This window comes from Haliotis asinina, chromosome 3, assembly GCF_037392515.1.
Source record: "Haliotis asinina isolate JCU_RB_2024 chromosome 3, JCU_Hal_asi_v2, whole genome shotgun sequence".
Lineage (NCBI taxonomy): Eukaryota > Metazoa > Mollusca > Gastropoda > Lepetellida > Haliotidae > Haliotis > Haliotis asinina.
Window position 1 is genome coordinate 56,167,106 of NC_090282.1, and position 23,208 is coordinate 56,190,313.

At 41.5% G+C, this 23,208-nt stretch overlaps 1 protein-coding gene across 2 annotated transcripts; it reads right to left on the reverse strand.

Moving 5' to 3' along the window:
• Nucleotides 1-731: 731 nt before the first annotated feature.
• On the reverse strand, nucleotides 732-21,256 carry LOC137276911 (uncharacterized). 2 transcript variants are annotated; one of them, XM_067808561.1, is made up of 20 exons: nucleotides 21,186-21,256; nucleotides 19,416-19,548; nucleotides 18,530-18,947; nucleotides 17,469-18,110; nucleotides 16,753-16,880; nucleotides 16,527-16,649; nucleotides 15,968-16,090; nucleotides 15,551-15,622; nucleotides 15,067-15,170; nucleotides 14,687-14,791; nucleotides 13,864-13,947; nucleotides 13,357-13,476; nucleotides 12,652-12,841; nucleotides 12,200-12,346; nucleotides 7,292-7,368; nucleotides 6,359-6,429; nucleotides 6,195-6,268; nucleotides 3,451-3,622; nucleotides 3,001-3,077; nucleotides 732-1,637 (listed from the first exon to the last, which is right to left on the reverse strand). In XM_067808561.1, the coding sequence occupies exons 2-20, from the start codon at nucleotides 19,543-19,545 to the stop codon at nucleotides 1,633-1,635; spliced, it is 2,862 nt and encodes a 953-aa protein (XP_067664662.1). In that variant the 5' UTR covers nucleotides 19,546-19,548; nucleotides 21,186-21,256; the 3' UTR covers nucleotides 732-1,632. The 2 variants fall into 2 exon arrangements, with proteins under 2 accessions (XP_067664662.1, XP_067664661.1); XM_067808560.1 differs by having other exon boundaries at nucleotides 734-1,637; nucleotides 3,005-3,077.
• Between the last annotated feature and the right edge of the window lie 1,952 nt (nucleotides 21,257-23,208).

Genomic DNA, 23,208 nt, shown 5'->3' on the forward strand with positions numbered 1-23,208 from the left:
TGAGAAGGGAGAAAGGAATTTGAAGTGTGATGGATTCGGATATGATGCAAGGGAAGCAACTCGGCAGTTTCAATGACTGTGAAGATCAAGTCATCGACTGGACACGCCATTGTCACGTAACTCAAGCTTGGCGGACAGCGACAATCACTATATCAGTTAATGCCGAGCTGGTTATTGTTCTGATATCCGGAGACTTGTTTTATGCAGGATGCAGGATGCAGGATGCAGGATGCAGGCTACAGGCTACATCTGCTTCATATGAATATTCAAACCTGTGACTTGTCAGTTTGCGAGAAGGACAATGCCGCCCTGGTTGTCGGTTGCAGCTGGAACTTATGTACTCACCAAAAGCACTTGCAAAGCAGGAGCTGATCGAGGATTCCGGATGCGTGTGCGTGCGTGCGTGCGTGTTAAAATATTCTGGTTATTTTTAATAAATTCAGTGCCTGACCTGATCTCATCTCTTGCGAGGTTTTTTGGTTTCAGTCAACAATATTCCAACTATACTGCGGCAGTCTGTAAATAATCAAATCTGAACCACATAAATCCAGTGATTAACATGGGCATCGATCTCCGCAAATGGGAGAGGATGACATGCATCAAACAAAATCAGTACACTTACCGTAGGCATGGGTTACTGAATATCGATTTTAACCCTGACCTTCACGGGGTTCCATCTGTATTGGCCCATTTGCTAGTATAATGTTAAAATCCAAAAACAAAATGTGATATAAATAAAATACAGTTTAATGATACATTTCTGAGCTTGTACAAATGAATACTGACAATGGTTACAGATCGTTTCTGTCGACAATCAATGGACACAATTATCAGTTATCACAATGTTCATTTGAGCATGTCTTTTTCTGCAGTTTATGTTTGTCTTCTTATTGCTGATTTCGTCAGTTTCTAGCATATCATCATAAAACTCAAAACAATGCAGGCAAAGTTGCTGTTACCACAATCACGATACTGACATTCGCATTTACTAGCCAGACACCCAGACCCCTCACCAGAAAACGTCATTTCATTAAAAAAACAAACATAAAAATATATTTAAAGGGAGCTAGGTGTGGGTGTAGGTGTGTCGGGGAAGGTGGGGGAAGGGGTAATTTTGTGCATGGCATGCAGAGGAGGAATCACGCACTTTGTACATACATTTTAGGGAGGAGAAAGGGGGTGGAGGGTTGTCGTTCGTTCGTTAGGGAGACAAACATTATATGTGTGCCTCCCTAAACAACATCATTATACTCTTCTAGGCATGCATTATGGACGAAAACAAAATGGTTACGTTGACCACCTTCTGTTTGGTATTACGGCTTATCCCTTAACTTATATTTACAATGAAATCAATACGGATACCACATTTTCTGGTGTCACCCGTCGTGGTAATGATGGAAAATGGTTAAGCCGTAACCCTCCATCACTCGAAAACTGATTGTTTGTACACGGAGACTTTGTGTGGCTCTCGTCCACTAAACGAGCACAAAGCTAGAATATCAATGTCTACGTGCATGGTAGTCAATGTTTACTCTAGAATGATTTCCTAATGGATAACAGAACCATCCCACGTGCTAAAGTTGTCCTCAAAGCAATCCATCCCCGCTTCTGTACGCACACCTTCTTCAAAGATCACACTGAAAGAGAACAGCAATTATCATTACATACTTAAGTAATTGTTTTCTGAACTGAACTGAACTGAACTTTTCACTCACGCTGCAAAACTGCAGCATAAGAGGTACACAAATAGTGTTTACATATGTACATATTATGTACAAAATGTATGATAGATACAGTGTTCACTGAGAGAAGGTGCATATATATTTTTGAACTTATTTTTAAATACAGCCATAATTATTGTACAGAAGATTGAAAGTTCCTAGCTTATTGGTGTTAAAAAGGACATTCATTTTATATATATTTTTATGTATATTTCACATTACATCATTTCAGTCATTATTACCAGACGTAATACAGAGTACATCATTTGTCATATTTGTTATATGCCCGTGTAAGGTCTTGTTAAATATTGTTGTAACATTAGAGAGTACAGACAGACCTTAAAACTATAATTAAAAAAACCCTCACAAATTCTGGCTAGCTTATCCTTTCTATTTCCGAGCACAGGAAGCTACACAGTTCCGCATCTAAATTAATGTCACCTACTTGAAAATATTCGTACACTCATTAAGCATAGGTCATGGTCATAATAATGACTGCATTAAATACTTTAAAATGTGGTCAGTTTTAATTATAACATGGATGTGTTTCTTTTTTTAAAAAAAACAGAAAATATGACATTATTTCATCCAAACATAGCTGTAGCTTGCCTCTTCTGGCTAGAAGTTTAAATACATTACATAAGGCACCGACTCAGCAAGCAAGTGATTCTGATTTAGTATAGACGAACCTAGTTATCACTGACTTTCTACTACCCGTTCTACTGTATTGTGTACTGCTGTTGTTGAATACCGTTTGTATTACTCTAAAATAGTTTCTTTGGTCTATATACACAGTCAGTTGTAAAACACAAAAACATGTTTCAAAGCTCTTTGTTATTTGCTGGTCTTACGCTCAGAGGTTTGACAAATCATAAAAATGAACTTATTTTAAAAATGTACACACGTGCATCAAAACGATTCCTGTAGTTTCTTTCCGTGCACCTTCTGTGGTAAATTTCACCTGAACTTTCACTCTTTCTCCCTGTCTGTTTCTAATAATACTTGTGATGTAACTAGTTATTGTACATATCCTTGGAAAGAGGTTTTATTTCGTCCTTGATCCTATGTTTAAACTAAACTCACAAGAGTAAATATATTACTGTTTATATGTTGTTATTTCCTGGCGTCACACTTAATACGTTTTAGAACGGATTCCTGAGAGTATCAGTTTGGAACTGGCCATGGTTATCTGTACTCCCGTCGTAATCACATGGAAATGATGATACTCTTCGCCCATCATTCGAATCAATCATTTTGATCATCTTGATCATATTCCCACCAACATATTTCCGAACTGGTGTTGTAGAACCCGTGTCCATTGACTTTTCGGTTAACTTCGTGAAGGAGACCCTGAAACTAAATTGTAAAGTAACAATAAACCATCTCTGGAGAGACATGCCATGAACTGATGATGGTTGGCTGGTTGCTGAGAAGTATAACAGCTTTATGATAACGGTCTGTAAATGACTGGATGAGACAGCACGAGCATCGGCCTGAGAAATTGGGATTCGATAACATGTGTCAACCAAATCAGCGAGTCGGACCGCCCGCTCCCGGTAGTCGCTTCTCACGACAGGTACAGGTTACATAAAGTGATGAAAGAACTAACACAAATCATCATGATGAAACAGACACGCCTGAGTATAGTATGGCGACAGTAAGCATGGCATTCATTCTACACTGCCTGAGTACACAGATCTATGGCTTGCACTACAACTAAGTCACAAACCTTCGCCCATCTCTCTGTATAAGACATGATCCATATGGTCTCTTCATGAAAGATTGCTTTAATTTGGCATCAGTGACTTCAGAATACGGTCGCCATTCACTTTCAATCTCATCAAACCATTGCCACTCGTATGCGTCTTGGTCTTCGGTGTTTGTAGGGAGTAACTTGATATCTACAACAATACATTGCCTGAATCTAGAGTACTACAGGGGCAGTGGGGTTGCTTAGTGGTTGAAGCATTCGGGCGTCACCCTAAAGGCACGGGTTTGCTTCCCCTCATGGGTACAATGAGTAAAGTCCATTTCTGGTTTCATCCGCCATGATATTGCTGAAATATTGCCATAGGAGGCGTAAAACTATCGTCAGCGAATTTATTTAGAAAGAATATCTGCAGGAAGGTTGCATGATCTCTCAGCCAAAGAAGACTATTATTAAAACATAAGAGAGGCTGAATAAGGAAATGCTTGATACACTCACTAATACCGTGGACACCGCCTAAACGCATGATACACCAGCTGTACAACCACTGATATATCTTCTGACCAATGCCCGATACACCTCATGAAAACTACCTGATACACCTTCTAAATACTGCGCGATACACCTCATGAAAACTACCTGATACACCTTCTAAATACTGCGCGATACACCTCATGAAAACTACCTGATACACCTTCTAAATACTGCACGATACACCTCATGAAAACTACCTGATACACCTTCTAAATACTGCACGATACACCTCATGAAAACTACCTGATACACCTTCTAAATACTGCGCGATACACCTCATGAAAACTACCTGATACACCTTCAAAATACTGCGCGATACACCTCATGAAAACTACCTGATACACCTTCTAAATACTGCGCGATACACCTCATGAAAACTACCTGATACACCTTCTAAATACTGCACGATACACCTCATGAAAACTACCTGATACACCTTCTAAATACTGCACGATACACCTCATGAAAACTACCTGATACACCTTCTAAATACTGCGCGATACACCTCATGAAAACTACCTGATACACCTTCTAAATACTGCGCGATACACCTCATGAAAACTACCTGATACACCTTCTAAATACTGCGCGATACACCTCATGAAAACTACCTGATGCACCTTCTAAATACTGCGCGATACACCTCATGAAAACTACCTGATACACCTTCTAAATACTGCGCGATACACCTCATGAAAACTACCTGATACACCTTCTAAATACTGCGCGATACACCTCATGAAAACTACCTGATACACCTTCTAAATACTGCGCGATACACCTCATGAAAACTACCTGATACACCTTCTAAATACTGCACGATACACCTCATGAAAACTACCTGATACACCTTCTAAATACTGCACGATACACCTCATGAAAACTACCTGATACACCTTCTAAATACTGCACGATACACCTCATGAAAACTACCTGATACACCTTCTAAATACTGCGCGATACACCTCATGAAAACTACCTGATACACCTTCTAAATACTGCACGATACACCTCATGAAAACTACCTGATACACCTTCTAAATACTGCACGATACACCTCATGAAAACTACCTGATACACCTTCTAAATACTGCACGATACACCTCATGAAAACTACCTGATACACCTTCTAAATACTGCGCGATACACCTCATGAAAACTACCTGATACACCTTCTAAATACTGCGCGAGACACCTCATGAAAACTACCTGATGCACCTTCTAAATACTGCGCGATACACCTCATGAAAACTACCTGATACACCTTCTAAATACTGCGCGATACACCTCATGAAAACTACCTGATACACCTTCTAAATACTGCGCGATACACCTACTGAAAGATGATTGGTATACCTACAAACTAGTGTCTGATACAATTCTAATCCGGTGCTTCACAGGAGACATAAACCTGGTACAAATGTTGATGAATGAATCTACTGAGCAATGTATGACGCTCCTGCTGACAGGTAACTTATACACCTACTAACTAATGATTGGCACACCGTCTGATCATTGCAATATACACCTACTGTTGATTGCATGATGCATCGTCTGATGAATATCTGTTACACCTACTAACCAATGCATGATGTACCATATGAGGAATGAATGGTAGACCTATTAAACGGTACCTGATGCATCTACTGCTGAATATCTGATACATCTACTAATCAATGTATGACACACTGTCTAGTGAAAGCCTGATATACTTACTAACCAATGCATGATACACTGTCTGATGAATGCATGATATACTTACTAACCCACGCATGATACACCGTCTAATGAATGCCCGATAAAGCTACCGTCCAACGCATGATATACCTTCTAATGAATGCCTGATAAAGCTACCGTCCAACGCATGGTACACCGTCTAATGAACGCCTGCTATACCTACAAACCAATGCATGATACACCGTCAAATGTATGCCTGATGAAGCTACCATCCAACGCATGATACACCGTCTAATGAATGCCCGATAAAGCTACCGCTCAATGCATGATACTTCGTCTAATTAATGCCTGATGAAGATACCATCCAACGTATGATACACTGTCTGAAGAATGTCTGCTATACCTACGAACCAACGCATGATACACCGTCTAATGAATGCCTGATACATTTACTAACCAAAGCAAAATGACAAATGTCTCATATCAGTCATTGCACAGACGGGAGGAACTTAATTATTTGAGTTTGGTGTATATTTCTTCCGTAGTACACTCACCATGTGATGACCTGAGTGTTTTGTCTTCAGACGATGCATTTCGTCTGTGACTACCAACGCACTGCAAGGGCAACCTGTTGTGGCAGATTATAATTATTAAGTACAAGACTACAAATTTTGCCAAACATTTACAAAAGTTCAAATCTAGCGTTTTCAAGGCCTACCTGATTGAAACGTCGTATTTGCCGTCTTCCCCATATCTATGTTCGCAAATGCTTCGATTTTCCCAGATGACCTGAAATTTGATTAACTTGAAGGTTAAAACATAGAAGCATGATCTTAAAACAATCTGTTGGAATATACACCGTCATAAAAGACCATACGATCCACCTGCGCTAAATAATGAGCTTCTCAAAAGAAAATGCCTATCATGCATTATCAGACACAGGAAGTTTCTTTTCAGTTCCAATCTTACACAAAATATCAATTTCGCTTTGGCCAACGCATCACTGGTGACAGAAAGTACGTAAAACATAACACTCTTCACATCCACAAGAAATCGTAACGTATTATTAGCAAATAGTCATCATATTAGATGTCGGAAGAGGGGTATGCAAAGTACAGCAACTTGATTGTCTCAAAACGTGTGAAATGTAAACATGCTGCTCGACTTTAATGCCAACTTGACTAATAGAAAGTTGAAATAACTCCTTTCGTCGTAAAACCTTTATGCATCTTAATGTGGCACTTGTGTTTGTTCAGGTGGGTTTACCAACTGAAAGGAACGGGAGATGTTATTTTCACTAAACAGTATCAGACCATCAATGTACCTGAAGTGTAAGTTGTTTGTTTCCTTTTGACTAGGGCAGTACAAATACAGAAACAGTTACCTCTCGAGTGGTAAACCCTGTTGTCTAAACTTCCTACGGTTAAATCATAAGTAGACGGGATATATGAGGAAGTCAACCACTTCACTTATTGCTTTCACTGTGGTCAGACGACATTTTGCTTTCATTTTTGACAAGACAGATAAAGACAGATGTTCACCATGTGTCCTTAATAACGTCTCAATGAATGACCTTCGCCCTTACCTTTGTCATGGGGATAGTAGGATACACAAACTACAATGCTATGACATCACGTATCACATCACGTACCAACACACGGCCTTCAATCAGTCTGATGACAGTCCCGTATTGGTCGTCATCACAGCTATCTGTTTCCATGTCAGGACCTGAAAAAGAAGGAACGTTGGAGTATAATAACGTTAGGACATGATGTATATTTAGACTGATACGGTTATAACTGGAACATTCCGTTCACATTTTCTAAACATGTAAGCAAGAATATCATGTTCGACCGGAACTCGTGTCCCTGCATTTACATACTGACTGGCTCACGTCCATCCAGCATGTAAAGAATACACATTGATACTGTACTGTACATATCACTGACCTCGCTGTACCTCATTCCTACACTGATTGCTTCAGTTCCATCTGGCAGGTGTGAGAGACACCTGATGATGTACTGTACATATTACTCACCTCGAAATACCTCCATGCCAATACTGATTGGTTCAGTTCCATCTGGCAGGTGTGAGAGACACCTGATGCGGTACCTACATTCCTACACTCATTGGTTCATCGCCATCATGCAGGTGTGAGAGACACCTGATGCTGTATTGTACATATTACTCACCTCGTTGTACCTCCATGCCAATACTGATTGGTTCAGTTCCATCTGGCAGGTGTGAGAGACACCTGATGCTGTATTGTACATATTACTCACCTCGTTGTACCTCCATGCCAATACTGATTGGTTCAGTTCCATCTGGCAGGTGTGAGAGACACCTGATGCTGTATTGTACATATTACTCACCTCGTTGTACCTCCATGCCAATACTGATTGGTTCAGTTCCATCTGGCAGGTGTGAGAGACACCTGATGCTGTATTGTACATATTACTCACCTCGTTGTACCTCCATGCCTATACTGATTGGTTCAGTTCCATCTGGCAGGTGTGAGAGACACCTGATGCTGTATTGTACATATTACTCACCCCGCTGTACCTCCATGCCTATACTGATTGCTTCAGTTCCATCTGGCAGGTGTGAGAGACACCTGACGCTGTATTGTACATATTACTCACCTCGCTGTACCTCCATGCCAATACTGATTGCTTCAGTTCCATCTGGCAGGTGTGAGAGACACCTGATGCTGTATTGTACATATTACTCACCTCGTTGTACCTCCATGCCAATACTGATTGGCTCAGTTCCATCTGGCAGGTGTGAGAGACACCTGATGATGTATTTTACTCACCTCGTTGTATCCATGCCTATACTGATTTGTTCATCTCCATCTGGCAGGTGTGAGAGACACGTGATGCTGTATTGTACATATTACTCAGCCCGCTGTACCTCCATGCCAATACTGATTGCTTCAGTTCCATCTGGCAGGTGTGAGAGACACCTGATGATGTATTTTACTCACCTCGCTGTACCTCCATGCCTATACTGATTGGTTCATCTCCATCTGGCAGGTGTGAGAGACACCTGATGATGTATTTTACTCACCTCGTTGTATCCATGCCTATACTGATTGGTTCATCTCCATCTGGCAGGTGTGAGAGACACGTGATGCTGTATTGTACATATTACTCACCTCGCTGTACCTCCATGCCTATACTGATTGCTTCAGTTCCATCTGGCAGGTGTGAGAGACACCTGATGCTGTATTGTACATATTACTCACCTCGCTGTACCTCCATGCCTATACTGATTGCTTCAGTTCCATCTGGCAGGTGTGAGAGACACCTGATGCTGTATTGTACATATTACTCAGCCCGCTGTACCTCCATGCCTATACTGATTGCTTCAGTTCCATCTGGCAGGTGTGAGAGACACCTGATGCTGTATTGTACATATTACTCACCTCGCTGTACCTCCATGCCTATACTGATTGCTTCAGTTCCATCTGGCAGGTGTGAGAGACACGTGATGCTGTATTGTACATATTACTCAGCCCGCTGTACCTCCATGCCTATACTGATTGCTTCTGTTCCATCTGGCAGGTGTGAGAGACACCTGATCCTGTATTGTACATATTACTCAGCCCGCTGTACCTCCATGCCTATACTGATTGCTTCAGTTCCATCTGGCAGGTGTGAGAGACACCTGATGCTGTATTGTACATATTACTCACCTCGCTGTACCTCCATGCCTATACTGATTGCTTCTGTTCCATCTGGCAGGTGTGAGAGACACCTGATGCTGTATTGTACATAATTCTCAGCCCGCTGTACCTCCATGCCTATACTGATTGCTTCAGTTCCATCTGGCAGGTGTGAGAGACACCTGATGCTGTATTGTACATATTACTCAGCCCGCTGTACCTCCATGCCTATACTGATTGCTTCAGTTCCATCTGGCAGGTGTGAGAGACACCTGATGCTGTATTGTACATATTACTCAGCCCGCTGCACCTCCATGCCTATACTGATTGCTTCAGTTCCATCTGGCAGGTGTGAGAGACACCTGATGCTGTATTGTACATATTACTCAGCCCGCTGTACCTCCATGCCTATACTGATTGCTTCAGTTCCATCTGGCAGGTGTGAGAGACACCTGATGCTGTATTGTACATATTACTCAGCCCGCTGTACCTCCATGCCTATACTGATTGCTTCAGTTCCATCTGGCAGGTGTGAGAGACACGTGATGCTGTATTGTACATATTACTCACCTCGCTGTACCTCCATGCCTATACTGATTGCTTCAGTTCCATCTGGCAGGTGTGAGAGACACCTGATGCTGTATTGTACATATTACTCACCTCGCTGTACCTCCATGCCTATACTGATTGCTTCAGTTCCATCTGGCAGGTGTGAGAGACACGTGATGCTGTATTGTACATATTACTCAGCCCGCTGTACCTCCATGCCTATACTGATTGCTTCAGTTCCATCTGGCAGGTGTGAGAGACACCTGATGCTGTATTGTACATATTACTCAGCCCGCTGTACCTCCATGCCTATACTGATTGCTTCAGTTCCATCTGGCAGGTGTGAGAGACACCTGATGCTGTATTGTACATATTACTCAGCCCGCTGCACCTCCATGCCTATACTGATTGCTTCAGTTCCATCTGGCAGGTGTGAGAGACACCTGATGCTGTATTGTACATATTACTCAGCCCGCTGTACCTCCATGCCTATACTGATTGCTTCAGTTCCATCTGGCAGGTGTGAGAGACACCTGATGCTGTATTGTACATATTACTCAGCCCGCTGTACCTCCATGCCTATACTGATTGCTTCAGTTCCATCTGGCAGGTGTGAGAGACACGTGATGCTGTATTGTACATATTACTCACCTCGCTGTACCTCCATGCCTATACTGATTGGTTCAGTTCCATCTGGCAGGTGTGAGAGACACCTGATGCTGTATTGTACATATTACTCAGCCCGCTGTACCTCCATGCCTATACTGATTGCTTCAGTTCCATCTGGCAGGTGTGAGAGACACCTGATGATGTATTTTACTCACCTCGTTGTATTCATGCCTATACTGATTGGTTCATCTCCATCTGGCAGGTGTGAGAGACACCTGATGATGTATTTTACTCACCTCGTTGTATCCATGCCTATACTGATTGGTTCATCTCCATCTGGCAGGTGTGAGAGACACGTGATGCTGTATTGTACATATTACTCACCTCTCTGTACCTCCATGCCTATACTGATTGCTTCAGTTCCATCTGGCAGGTGTGAGAGACACCTGATGCTGTATTGTACATATTACTCACCTCGCTGTACCTCCATGCCTATACTGATTGGTTCAGGTCCATCTGGCAGGTGTGAGAGACACCTGATGCTGTATTGTACATATTACTCACCTCGCTGTACCTCCATGCCTATACTGATTGGTTCAGGTCCATCTGGCAGGTGTGAGAGACACCTGATGCTGTATTGTACATATTACTCACCTCGCTGTACCTCCATGCCTATACTGATTGGTTCATCTCCATCTGGCAGGTGTGAGAGACACCTGATGATGTATTGTACATATTACTCACCTCGCTGTACCTCCATGCCTATACTGATTGGTTCAGGTCCATCTGGCAGGTGTGAGAGACACGTGATGCTGTATTGTACATATTACTCACCTCGCTGTACCTCCATGCCTATACTGTTTGGTTCATCTCCATCTGGCAGGTGTGAGAGACACCTGATGATGTATTGTACATATTACTCACCTCGCTGTACCTCCATGCCTATACTGATTGGTTCAGGTCCATCTGGCAGGTGTGAGAGACACCTGATGCTGTATTGTACATATTACTCACCTCGCTGTACCTCCATGCCTATACTGATTGCTTCAGTTCCATCTGGCAGGTGTGAGAGACACGTGATGCTGTATTGTACATATTACTCACCTCGCTGTACCTCCATGCCTATACTGATTGCTTCAGTTCCATCTGGCAGGTGTGAGAGACACCTGATGATGTATTGTACATATTACTCACCTCGCTGTACCTCCATGCCTATACTGATTGGTTCAGGTCCATCTGGCAGGTGTGAGAGACACGTGATGCTGTATTGTACATATTACTCACCTCGCTGTACCTCCATGCCTATACTGATTGGTTCATCTCCATCTGGCAGGTGTGAGAGACACGTGATGCTGTATTGTACATATTACTCACCTCGCTGTACCTCCATGCCTATACTGATTGGTTCATCTCCATCTGGCAGGTGTGAGAGACACCTGATGCTGTATTGTACATATTACTCACCTCGCTGTACCTCCATGCCTATACTGATTGGTTCAGGTCCATCTGGCAGGTGTGAGAGACACCTGATGCTGTATTGTACATATTACTCACCTCGCTGTACCTCCATGCCTATACTGATTGGTTCATCTCCATCTGGCAGGTGTGAGAGACACCTGATGCTGTATTGTACATATTACTCACCTCGCTGTACCTCCATGCCTATACTGATTGGTTCAGATCCATCTGGCAGGTGTGAGAGACACCTGATGCTGTATTGTACATATTACTCACCTCGCTGTACCTCCATGCCTATACTGATTGGTTCAGGTCCGTCTGGCAGGCGCGGATGATGATCCACGAGTAACACATCGTACTGTCCGTTTGCACCGTATCTGTACCAATTGCATGTTCCGTTGTCCCAAAGCACCCAAATGTACGCTACAAAAGGTCGCATATGATTTTGTTAAATGCAACATGCCCCTAACAATAAAACACATGCCTTCGTTCAAAAACAAAAACAATCACACTCGAGTCTAAATGTAAGCACATTGGTGTTTTTGTTTCCTTTGGATCATATTACTAAGGTTATACATAGTTTGTTCTGAATTTGGTTCCTAACAAAAAGTCTGCTTTACACATAAAGAGGAGAATATGCTACACCTCATGGTTAAGATTAAGGATTTATTCATGACCGGTGTGTTTTTGGTACTTTCTCAGTTAAACAATTATGACAGTCCCCATACCTCCCTCAATGGCATGGTTGACGATCGTCCCTATCCCCTCCGTGTCTTCGTTCTTCCACGCCCAGTCGGGGCCTCGGGTCACTCTCTTCCCAAGGGGAGGGAGGTCATGTGACATGTTGACGTTGTCGAATACATCCGTAGCCCAGAAATTCATGTCAAGATTATCATTGACCTTCTGCCTAACAGCAGCCTGGTTGTAAAAATGTACCGACTTAATACCAAAATTGGTCAATTCATTATATTCGAGAGCGGTGGAGTGGCCTTGTGATCGAATGCCACACATGGACACAATACGTGGAGCCCATTTCTGGTGTTCACCGCCGTGATATTGTTGAAATATTGCTAAAACTAGTGTAAATCTAAACTCACTTACTCACTCATTATCGCGAAGCCATTAAGGGCATTATATATTCATGCCTTTTGATGTATATCATAATAAACATGAGTAAAACCTTTATGCCTAAAACACTCACTGCTCACAAAGGGGGTGGATAGATAGATCTGTGATCTAAAAACTAAAATGAATCAACCCTAAAAATATGTGTTGCATCGTCATGGGGAAACAATTGCATTTCTGGGGACATTTCCCATAAATATACACCATTTGCAACTTATGTTTAAATATTCTTGGACACCATCTGTAAGATCTGACAATGTTGAAATCTGAGACATACGCAAATAGCAAGAATATGTTACTTTATTTACTTTTTCTGACTTAGAAAGATCCTGGCAAACGGCGTCAACAATGAGATCAACGTATTTTACTCGTGCTACTCGCAAGGCAGGGTCCATTTTCACAAATTTGATGATTTGTGCAGCGAGGATCTGAAAAACATAAATTCAATTTTACCCCTCGTTTAAGAGATTATTGGTTCATTTCTCTACAGGCCTACAATGTTTCAGCTAAGATTATGGACACAGAATTATGTACTCCCTTTTCAATATAAAAAACACATCTGGAAATATGACAGCGTTAATATTGCTGAGAAATGGATTACTGTTTTCAGAGATTGAATGTTATAAAATAATGTACTTTGGAAGATAATGACCATATTACAAATAGAGGAATTCCCGATAAGACTAACGCTTTTTGGAACGATGTGCTTATTAGTTGTTTTTTTTTTGTAATACAATAATAAATAGTGTACAACTCTCGAGATTTAAGAAGGTGTTGTACTGTATAACATAACAACCAAACCACGGCTTACTCACTTGTATCCTTTGATGGCTGCATATTGTCTTGACATCGTTAACCACCAAACCACGACACATAGCAGCTATTGACTCCATAAAATTCTGAAGTTTAGAAAGTACAGTGACAAGTTTTAAATGACCGAAGACGTAAGCAACACAGCTTTAAATAAACAAAGCAACAAGAGGTCAACAGAAAACGACAAATAACCCTGCCCCCACAGTTACCTAAAAGTCCAAATGAATAAATGAATATATATATATATATATATGGCATCTATAATTTTGGCATGTATATATATATGTGCCAAGAATATAGATGCCAAAAATCCACACACAAATCCACACAAATAGCGAAAACCACCTGGGGATCTGTTTGATATATCTGTCAAGCTATCTGTTGACAGATGTTTAGCGTTTTTTACTTGTTTTTGTTTCTGTATGTGTGTGTGTGTTTCGCTCCGGAAACAATTCCACCCATTTCTGAGACTAAGTCCAGACTGTTTCCATGGAAATCCAGGAAATATAAATGCCAAAAACTTTAAATAGCAAAAAAGTATAAAATAAAAGTATTTTAAGTGAGTTGGTTAGTTGTACGAAGTTATAAGCAACAATCCAGCTGGGCGGGGAACACCAGGAATGGGCCTCACACAATGTGCCCATGTGGGGAATCAAACCGGAACCTTCGGCGTGACGAGCGAACGCTTTAACCACTAGGCTACCGACATTTCCCCCGATTATTTCAAGGTCACTATGATATATAGTGGAAGCCCTCAAAGCCGCATTTAGATTATTGCACATAGGTTTTACAATGGAATATTAATCTATAAATCATAAAATTAACCTTTTGTACATGTCCATGCGGTACAAATATGATTGGGCTGACCACACGTTCCGTTATGGGGTTTATCATTGTCTGTGCCAGTGTTTCCGCAAAGTGGTGGAATCCCTGCATCGAGAAACGTGTGCAGTTCTTACACAAAACTCATAAATGGTCAACTCATTGACTTCTAATCTAATGCTTATAGTCTGTTTGCAGTGAAATCGTACCGAGTAATTTCATTTCAACCAAAAAGGTCAATCAAATAAGTTGAGATGATAATTATGAATCCTCATAATTTTACCTTGTCAACTGCACATTTAAAACTCAGAAGTTTATTCAACTTAGGATAACAGTTGCTTAAGAAGCGATCATAGTTCCGAATCGCTGTTATTGATATTTACCTGTTTGTCCTGTACTTGTTCACGCTTGAAGGCTGTTATGCCATCTGTGACGATCACCATCCGAGGCGGAACTTTCAGGTACCCACCGAAATCGCAAACACCTCCTGCTTAGGAATGTAAATATGTATCAGTTATGATGCTCTTGTTCCGCTAATCACTACCGCACGTCCTGTGTCATGGTTTTGCATAATTATGACACTGTAGCATCATTTAACAGGCATAATGTAAGTTTGATTTTGATATTTTATCAATACCCGTGACCACCATGCCCCTCGTAAGAGGTGACTAAGAGGGTCTGATGGTCAGTCTCATTGGCACATGTCATCGTATCCCAACTGAGTAGAATGATGATCAGGCTGTAATCACTGGATTGCCTGGTCCAGGCCATTTACAGACCCCCACCATATTGCTGGAATATTGCTGAGTGTGGTGTTAAACACCTACCAATAAACCAGCCAGCTATCATATATCAAGGTCAGCTTACCTGTAGTAAGAGCTGCTACAACGATGAGCATGTAGTGGAGAAAAGGTAAGTATCCACCGTACTCAATTTCCTCTGAAGTAACAAGTTGGAATTCCAACACAAAAACATCAATCAATTTAAACATATTTATCGTATTAACATGACTAACTCTTCATCGTAAAGAATAAACATTACTGTTTTCTTACAAATGCTTACATCTAATATTTCTTACAAAAGACTTAATCCGTAAATGCCATTATGGAACGGTTGCATCAATTTCTCTTCATCATTTTCCATCAAATTCTTTCCAAAGCATACTTTACTCGTTATTTTATTACATTTTAAGGAAAAGGCGTGTTTTATATCTCAAACTATACGGATGCACTTTGATAATCTCACGTATTAGGAATGCTTCTTTCCCAAAATGAGGATCCTCACCTATTGCATCCTTGAGACTTTCATAGTCGTTCGAAAAGTGATGAAGTATACCAGGTCTTCCTCCGAGAACAAGAATGCAAATATTTTCTTCCACTCCATATTCCTCGGCGTTCTTTTCGATACCTTGAAGAAAATACATAGTTAAAACTACTGTATGAATATTTAGTCATGCCTTAAACTGTTAACATAATACAGGGCATTAACCATACTGGCATATGGTTACTTTATTTTGATAGATCTTACAGTATGTTACATAGTATATGTTGATACAATCATCCTGCAAACTGTACATATCCAACATTTGTTTATATAGGGAAAATATAGCCATAAAATGCTTAACATGCGGGACTGTGTGGTATGGCTTTACACACACACACACACACACACACACACACACACACACACACACACACACACACACACACACACACACACACACACACACACACACACACACACACACACACATACACACACACACACACACACACACACACACACACACACACACACACACACACACACACTTCCCCCACTCTAGGCAGCAGTTGACACATACCTTGTATGAAGCTGTGTGCAATGGCCTGTAAACGCTGTTTTTCAAGTCTACCCATGTTACCGGAGGTGTCCAAACATAACAGTGTGTCTGTTCCCAGGCTTGCCTTTGGAACTGCATGGCTTTCTGCAAATTTGTAAAAGTGTCACAGCATTTATTACTACCTAAAGGAAACACATAGACAAAATTTCCCCATGCCCCTTATCGTTCCAGTTACGACTATACTCACCGCCATGGAGAATGTGTTCCACTTCAGCCCAACAGTTACCCTCAACGTCCTCGGTAACCTCCCTTAGTTGCTGCAGGATCGCATGACCGTCACTCCTATCAGTTGTTTTAGATACAGTTATATCTAAACTGAAATTGATGACAAACAAATTAGCATATTTTCTAATATCTTGAATTCGCGCAGCTGACATGGAGCAGTTGTCATTACAGAAAAGGTATTTTAAAATAACTACACGTCATTTAGATATGCGATTTATGTCCACGAATAAGAATGTGTCTTCCAATGAGAAGGGATCCACCGAGAAGAAAGCATAATTTTCAATGTCTGCTATATTGTCTGCTCTGCTGAGCCAAGTGAGTGAGTTTGAGTGCGGTTTGTTTTACGCCGCACCCGGCAATATTCCAGCTATATGGCGGCGCTCTGTAAAAACTCGAGTCTGGACAACACAGTCCAGTGACCAACAGCATGAGCATCGATCTAGGCCATTGGGAAACGATGACATGTGTTAACCAAGTCAGCGAGCCTGACCACCCGATCCAGGTAGTCGCCACTTATGACAAGCCTGGGTTACTGGAGATCAATTCTGACCCGGATCTTCACAGGTTTGTTAAGCACAGTAGTGTATCGTGCCACTGTGTGGTGATAAACAGGAAACAAAACGGTAAAGAGAAATGATGCTTATGGAAACATAAGAACTTTCATCTTTCCACATTTACCTTAATATCTGGTCGACTTGTGCTTCGTAACTATTGGGAAGTGTTGTCTTTGTTTTGTTTACATAATTACTCTCAGATAAATCGCCTAGATGTCCCGGTTTTCCGAAACTGGTGTCCGAGTTCCATGAGCTGTCTGTGTAGCTCCCATCTTGTTTGTCGGAATCTACCCAACCTTGACCGGTGTCGCTCCCTGACGGTCTATCTTTCTCAATTACATCCATGTTCCCATCATGCTGTTCGTTGTCCACTTGATGTTCATGCTGTAGCTCCTTCGGGTTTGCATACATTCTTTCATAGTCCGTGGACGTAGACGCTGAACTTACTTTTGAGCGCCGTTTAACATTGTCATCCTTCAGAGTTCCGCCATACAGGTCATCATCAGGCTCACATTCAGTTGTCGATAACTTGTTGCTGCAAGCATGTAATGTCCCGAGTCCGTGTTCTTCAGTCCTGTCGCCTCTATCCAAGTGAGGGCTGATCTGTGGCATGTCATGGTCGATTTCACCATCTTTATGTTTCTGCGAGTTAGAATTATTCTCTACAAAGGGTCTCTGTTCGGAGATTTCAGTACTTCGACAAGATTTCCTCTCCTGGGGACGTTCTTCCACGTCACTAAGTTCATACACTACGCTCTCTGTAGAACTGTAAACAAATATACATCGGTTACTCCAGTTATCTCAGACCCCACTAGCCATCATTTATACCTTTAGGCAGAAAGTATTCACGAACACATTCACTGCATATATCGACCGGCAGAGATCAGGGTTAAAATTGGTCTTCGGTAACCCACACTTGTCGTAAGAGGCGATTATCGGGATCGGGTTGTCAAGGTTGCCGACTTGGTTGACATGTGTCATGGTAACCCATTTGCTTACATTAATGGTGAAGTTGTTGATCATTGAATTGTATGGCCTAGACTCGATTATTTACACATCGACGCCATATAAATTAGCTAGGATATTGCTATGTGCGGCGTTGCAAAACCAAACCCTGCATATATTATCTCCAGGTGCGAGTTTATGACGTGATAATTCCCCTAATGACTGTTATATAATACAAACCTTGTTTTGTGCAGCTGGGAGTTGTTTGTGAAACACCATCGATTGGCATAGGAAGGCGCGGACATATTCACCAGTCGTATTTTCATCTCTATCTCCCCAAGGGCCAAATGGGCTATAAATCGTTGGAAAATAGTTCGTAGTCCCCGTGCATTTTTTCTCATGGCTTTCATTGACAGCTTGTCTTCGTGTTGAAAAACGAATGTGATGGGACTCAATCTGACGTGTGTCAACCTCGCCTTAAAAGTCTGGAACATGAGACTGACGAACTGAAACAAGCGACCACTAGCTGTGTCAACGTGAAAACTCATCTGCCTTTCGAAGTTCGCAGAATGGTGTTTGGACGCTAACGTGATGGATGAAGAGACAGCGTGATCGGTAACATGGTCCTCCCAGTAAACTGCCACGAGGCACTCTCCATCTGAAAAAAGCGAGTGAGTTTAGTTTTACGCCGCACTCAAATATTCCAGCTATATGGTGACGGCATGTAAATACTCGAGTGTGAACCAGACAGTCCAGTGATCAGCGTCATGAGTACCGCTCTAGCAGATAGCATACGATGACATGTGTCAACCATGTCAAGGAGTCTGACCACCCGATCCCATTAGTCGCCTCTTACGACACTCCTGGGTTACTGAAAACCAATTGTAACCCGTATCTTCACGGGTAACATCTGCAGAATATCATTAACGTGCAGGAAATGTCCCAGACAGCGATAGACAAGGGTCTGTAACACTCAGGAATCCCATGAAGCGTATTCGTAATCATCAGTGGTTAAAGCGTTCGCTCGTAACGCCGAGGACCACAGTTCGAAACAAACACATTAGTACAATGTGGGAAACCCATTTCTGGTGCTAAAAGCGGCGTAAAACCGCTCACTAACAGTTACCTTCAATGACGTTGCCTATTCTAAGTCTCTCCAGCAGAGAGTCATCAAACCACAAGTCCACAACCGGCGGGCACTTATGTGATCGGACAATAGCTTTGCCTCGAATTTCCCGGTAATTCACTTCAGCCATCGCCTGGGAAAAGGAGAAATTTAAACAGTCTTTTTAAGTACTTCTTAAAAGCCGAATTGCTTGCGTTTTATAAACACTTCGATAGAGTGCATTTATGTAACAAGAATAGACTTGCCTTTAATCTTCTTAAATCCCTTTACTTACACAGAATATTATCACATAGTCATTGTGATCGTAATTATGCCCCGTTGCAGATCCCCCATCTATTACTTAGAAGAGGCATGTTCGTATGACATTTGGATGGCCAATACAATAGAACCATAAAGCCCCGAGCACAGCCCAAGTGAACTGTTTGTTCCATAAATATAACAACGGTCGCGTGTCTGCATATTCCAAGTTAAAGGAGAATTTTACATCGCAAACATATGAGGTACAACAAATGTAGAGTGAACGGATCCAAGTTTACGTGTTCAGCAAGTATCAAGACTGTAAAGAACGTAATGATGTGTCAGTATGTGACCGTATAGCAAGTGAGGTAATGAACACAACTCGAACTTGTCAAAGTGCTGGGAATAAAGTTATGTCAACTTCATTCGTCGTGTGGTCACCATGGAGATATGGTTTTGGCGAAAGGACGAGAGACGATGTACGGCAGTGCGTCACAATTGAAGAGGTTCATCATCAACCAATGTTAAACTAAAAATAGAAGACTCAGCGTACTCAGATTCAGTTTGTGAACCAGTTGTTGTTTTCAGAGCAAAAATACAAATTTCTGTGTTTAGGTATTCATAAAGTGATTCCCGTACATCACATAAAATATCAAGAAGATACAGATTGATCAAGCCATGTATAAAACTCGAGAATTATCTAGTTCATTGTAGAAACAAAGCTCACAGATCATATGTCTAAAAACCATGGTTAAGTAATCATAAACTGGTAGATGAATTACAACATTGAAATGTGTAGTGTCCTGGATGATGAGAAACGCCATCATCCTGCATAAAATATAGCAAAGAAAGAGAATCGTATCATTCTATCTTTACAAACAATCCTTAATCAACAGCAAGAATGGTGGTTGGATGGTGGAGAGGGGGTGGAGAGGGAGGTGGACGTGATTCTAATGGGTAACCCAGTACAATGATGTGAATGATCCCCACTTCAATCAGTGACTTATCCACTGATCCAAACTCCACTAGACCCCCTAATTTATAAACATAATGCAAAAGTTCGCATGTACAAAATTGCTGACATCCCCATTACCCACACGCGGGTGTACAAAATTGATTCCCTAAGCACACACACACACACACACACACACACACACACACACACACACACACACACACACATTTATCTAATCATACGTTCAACAAGCCAGTTGAAAGTGACTGTTGGCGAGTTAACTCCCTTGAAACTACTACCTGCTGCCATGTTGTCATGTTCCTATTGTTCAACATTCTGAAGATTGTTTATGTGCACTGACCCAACGAGTGTTGAATAATGTCAGTGTATGGTCCAAGCGTGAATGAGTAAGCGAGACTACGTGAAGAATATTTACTACAGAAGGATAGCACGTACACCGAAACAAAAGATCCAGGATATAGATATATAACACACAACCCTGACACACCTCGGCCGGCACATAGAAATATCGTTGTGAAACAATTTAGTTAAAACTTGTTAGTGACAAACAAACTTACCAGAAAATTGACCACTATTCATCCACTTGAGGTTTTCAGTGTTCCTCAGCCGGTAAAGAGATTGGGGTTTTCCGCGCTTCTATTTATAGACCAAGTGACGCAGCCTGTTGTGTTCATGAGATACGTGTCTGTGTCTACTGGCGTATCAAACGAAAGAATGTTCAATATGGTAAATTTTCAGGATTCTCGCATGGTTGGTGATGTTATAATAGTATTACATATATCGCTCAGATTTATCGTTATCACATGGCGTCATCAAAATCATATTTGTAAATAATTGGAACTTGCGCTGAAGTGTGTCCTAAAATGTGAACCCAAGGTGCACGAGGCAAGGATATCTAGCTGATGTTAGTGTTTTCTTCACTGTTCGTCTCCTACACTGATGGTATGAGATGAATCCTACATTCTGCAGCCTATCCCATCCACCAACATGACAGACAGGGCTCCATGGTTAGCCCGTGGAGCATGTAATATTGGCTCCACAACATTTCTGCTCATATGGCATTAGTACACCAGCAATAATGCTTGCGCCACAACACTCGTGAGCGAGTATAAAGCTTCGTGATGCATAGTGCGTAGTGTGTTGTACGTATTACTTTTACGTAGTGTCCAAGTCCATGTGTACGTATATAAAGGTTATGCAATGGATTAAATTAAGTCTTTCTTTTCCTGGAGACCACAAATACTGATCACAAATGCTGTCTGCAATGCCATCTTGTATTTTAAAGAACGCAAGAGCACTATAACAGAAATAACAGAATCACAGGGGATGAAGTGGATGAGATTATTGCAGGTGTATTGTACTTGTCATTATACTGTACTTGTATTGTACTTGTATTGTCATTATATGTAAAAAAACACACAAAAAGCGAAGCGGGCGGTAGCGGGCGCCTGCATTTCAACTGTTGTAACAGCTCATAACGAGTTCACCAACACTGAATATACTTTAGAGTGAATTCTATAAGGAGAAAGTATACGAGTAAATGTCATTTGCCCTGGGCTACTCTGTAAAATGCTCTGGAAATGTTGAAACGTATGTATGAATGAAGGGACGCAACTCTCCCAATATTACACAACTGTACACGAGGACTCGGATATCACTCCCATTCTGGTGTATTACAGCAGTGCCTGTCACTGTCGATAGGTGAGCAACTCGACCTTTTTCACAAAATCAGTAACACCTCGACGTCTTTTGCGGGGAGTAATCAAAGGAGATATTGCTTTTCAATCTCTACTTGGACTAATACGAAACCATTACAAAATGTGTTCCGATATGATTGGAGCAGGATCATATCCTACCTGTAATAGCATTCACAATATTCAAGGTTTTAAGAAGGTTCGTGACCTACTTAAGTCAATTGTGTGTTAATACTACTTTCGTAGATAGTGATACGTAAAAAGACGTGTCTGTGACTGTCCTGTGAGTGTTTGACTAGTGCAAGGGATGTAAGTTACTTGATATTCGTCATCAACTGTGTGCTTGTCCCTCTTGACATTCATACAGCTCATGTACTGAAATGTCCCGCCCTCCATACTCTGTAGCCATTGTGAAAGCATTTGTTTTGTTTTCTGAATACATAGTTTCACTATGAGACTCCTAATTATAATTATCATGTAAAGAACAATGACTGAATACAACTGTTACATAAAAATTATGTTATATTTGGGATTTCACTTTCTCAGTAAAGTACAAATTCTAGTACTTTTTTGGTTGAGTCCCATCCGGAATTCGAACCCACACCCACAGAGTCAGGCACCCAATCGCCAGCACACAAAGTCAGCCGCCTAGCCCGCTCAGCCATCGCGACTTCCACAAAAATGAAAGTCCGACAACTGGTAGTCTAGACTGCTTGCTTTGTGTCCCTCTCTGATAAGTGTGAACTGGAACGGCTCCCACGGCCGAAAGCTATGATTACACGATGCCATTTAGAAAGTGGTTAAATGCAACATATGTCATATTTGGGATTTCACTTTCTCAGTAAAGTACAAATTCTAGTACTTTTTGGTTGAGTCCCATTCGGGA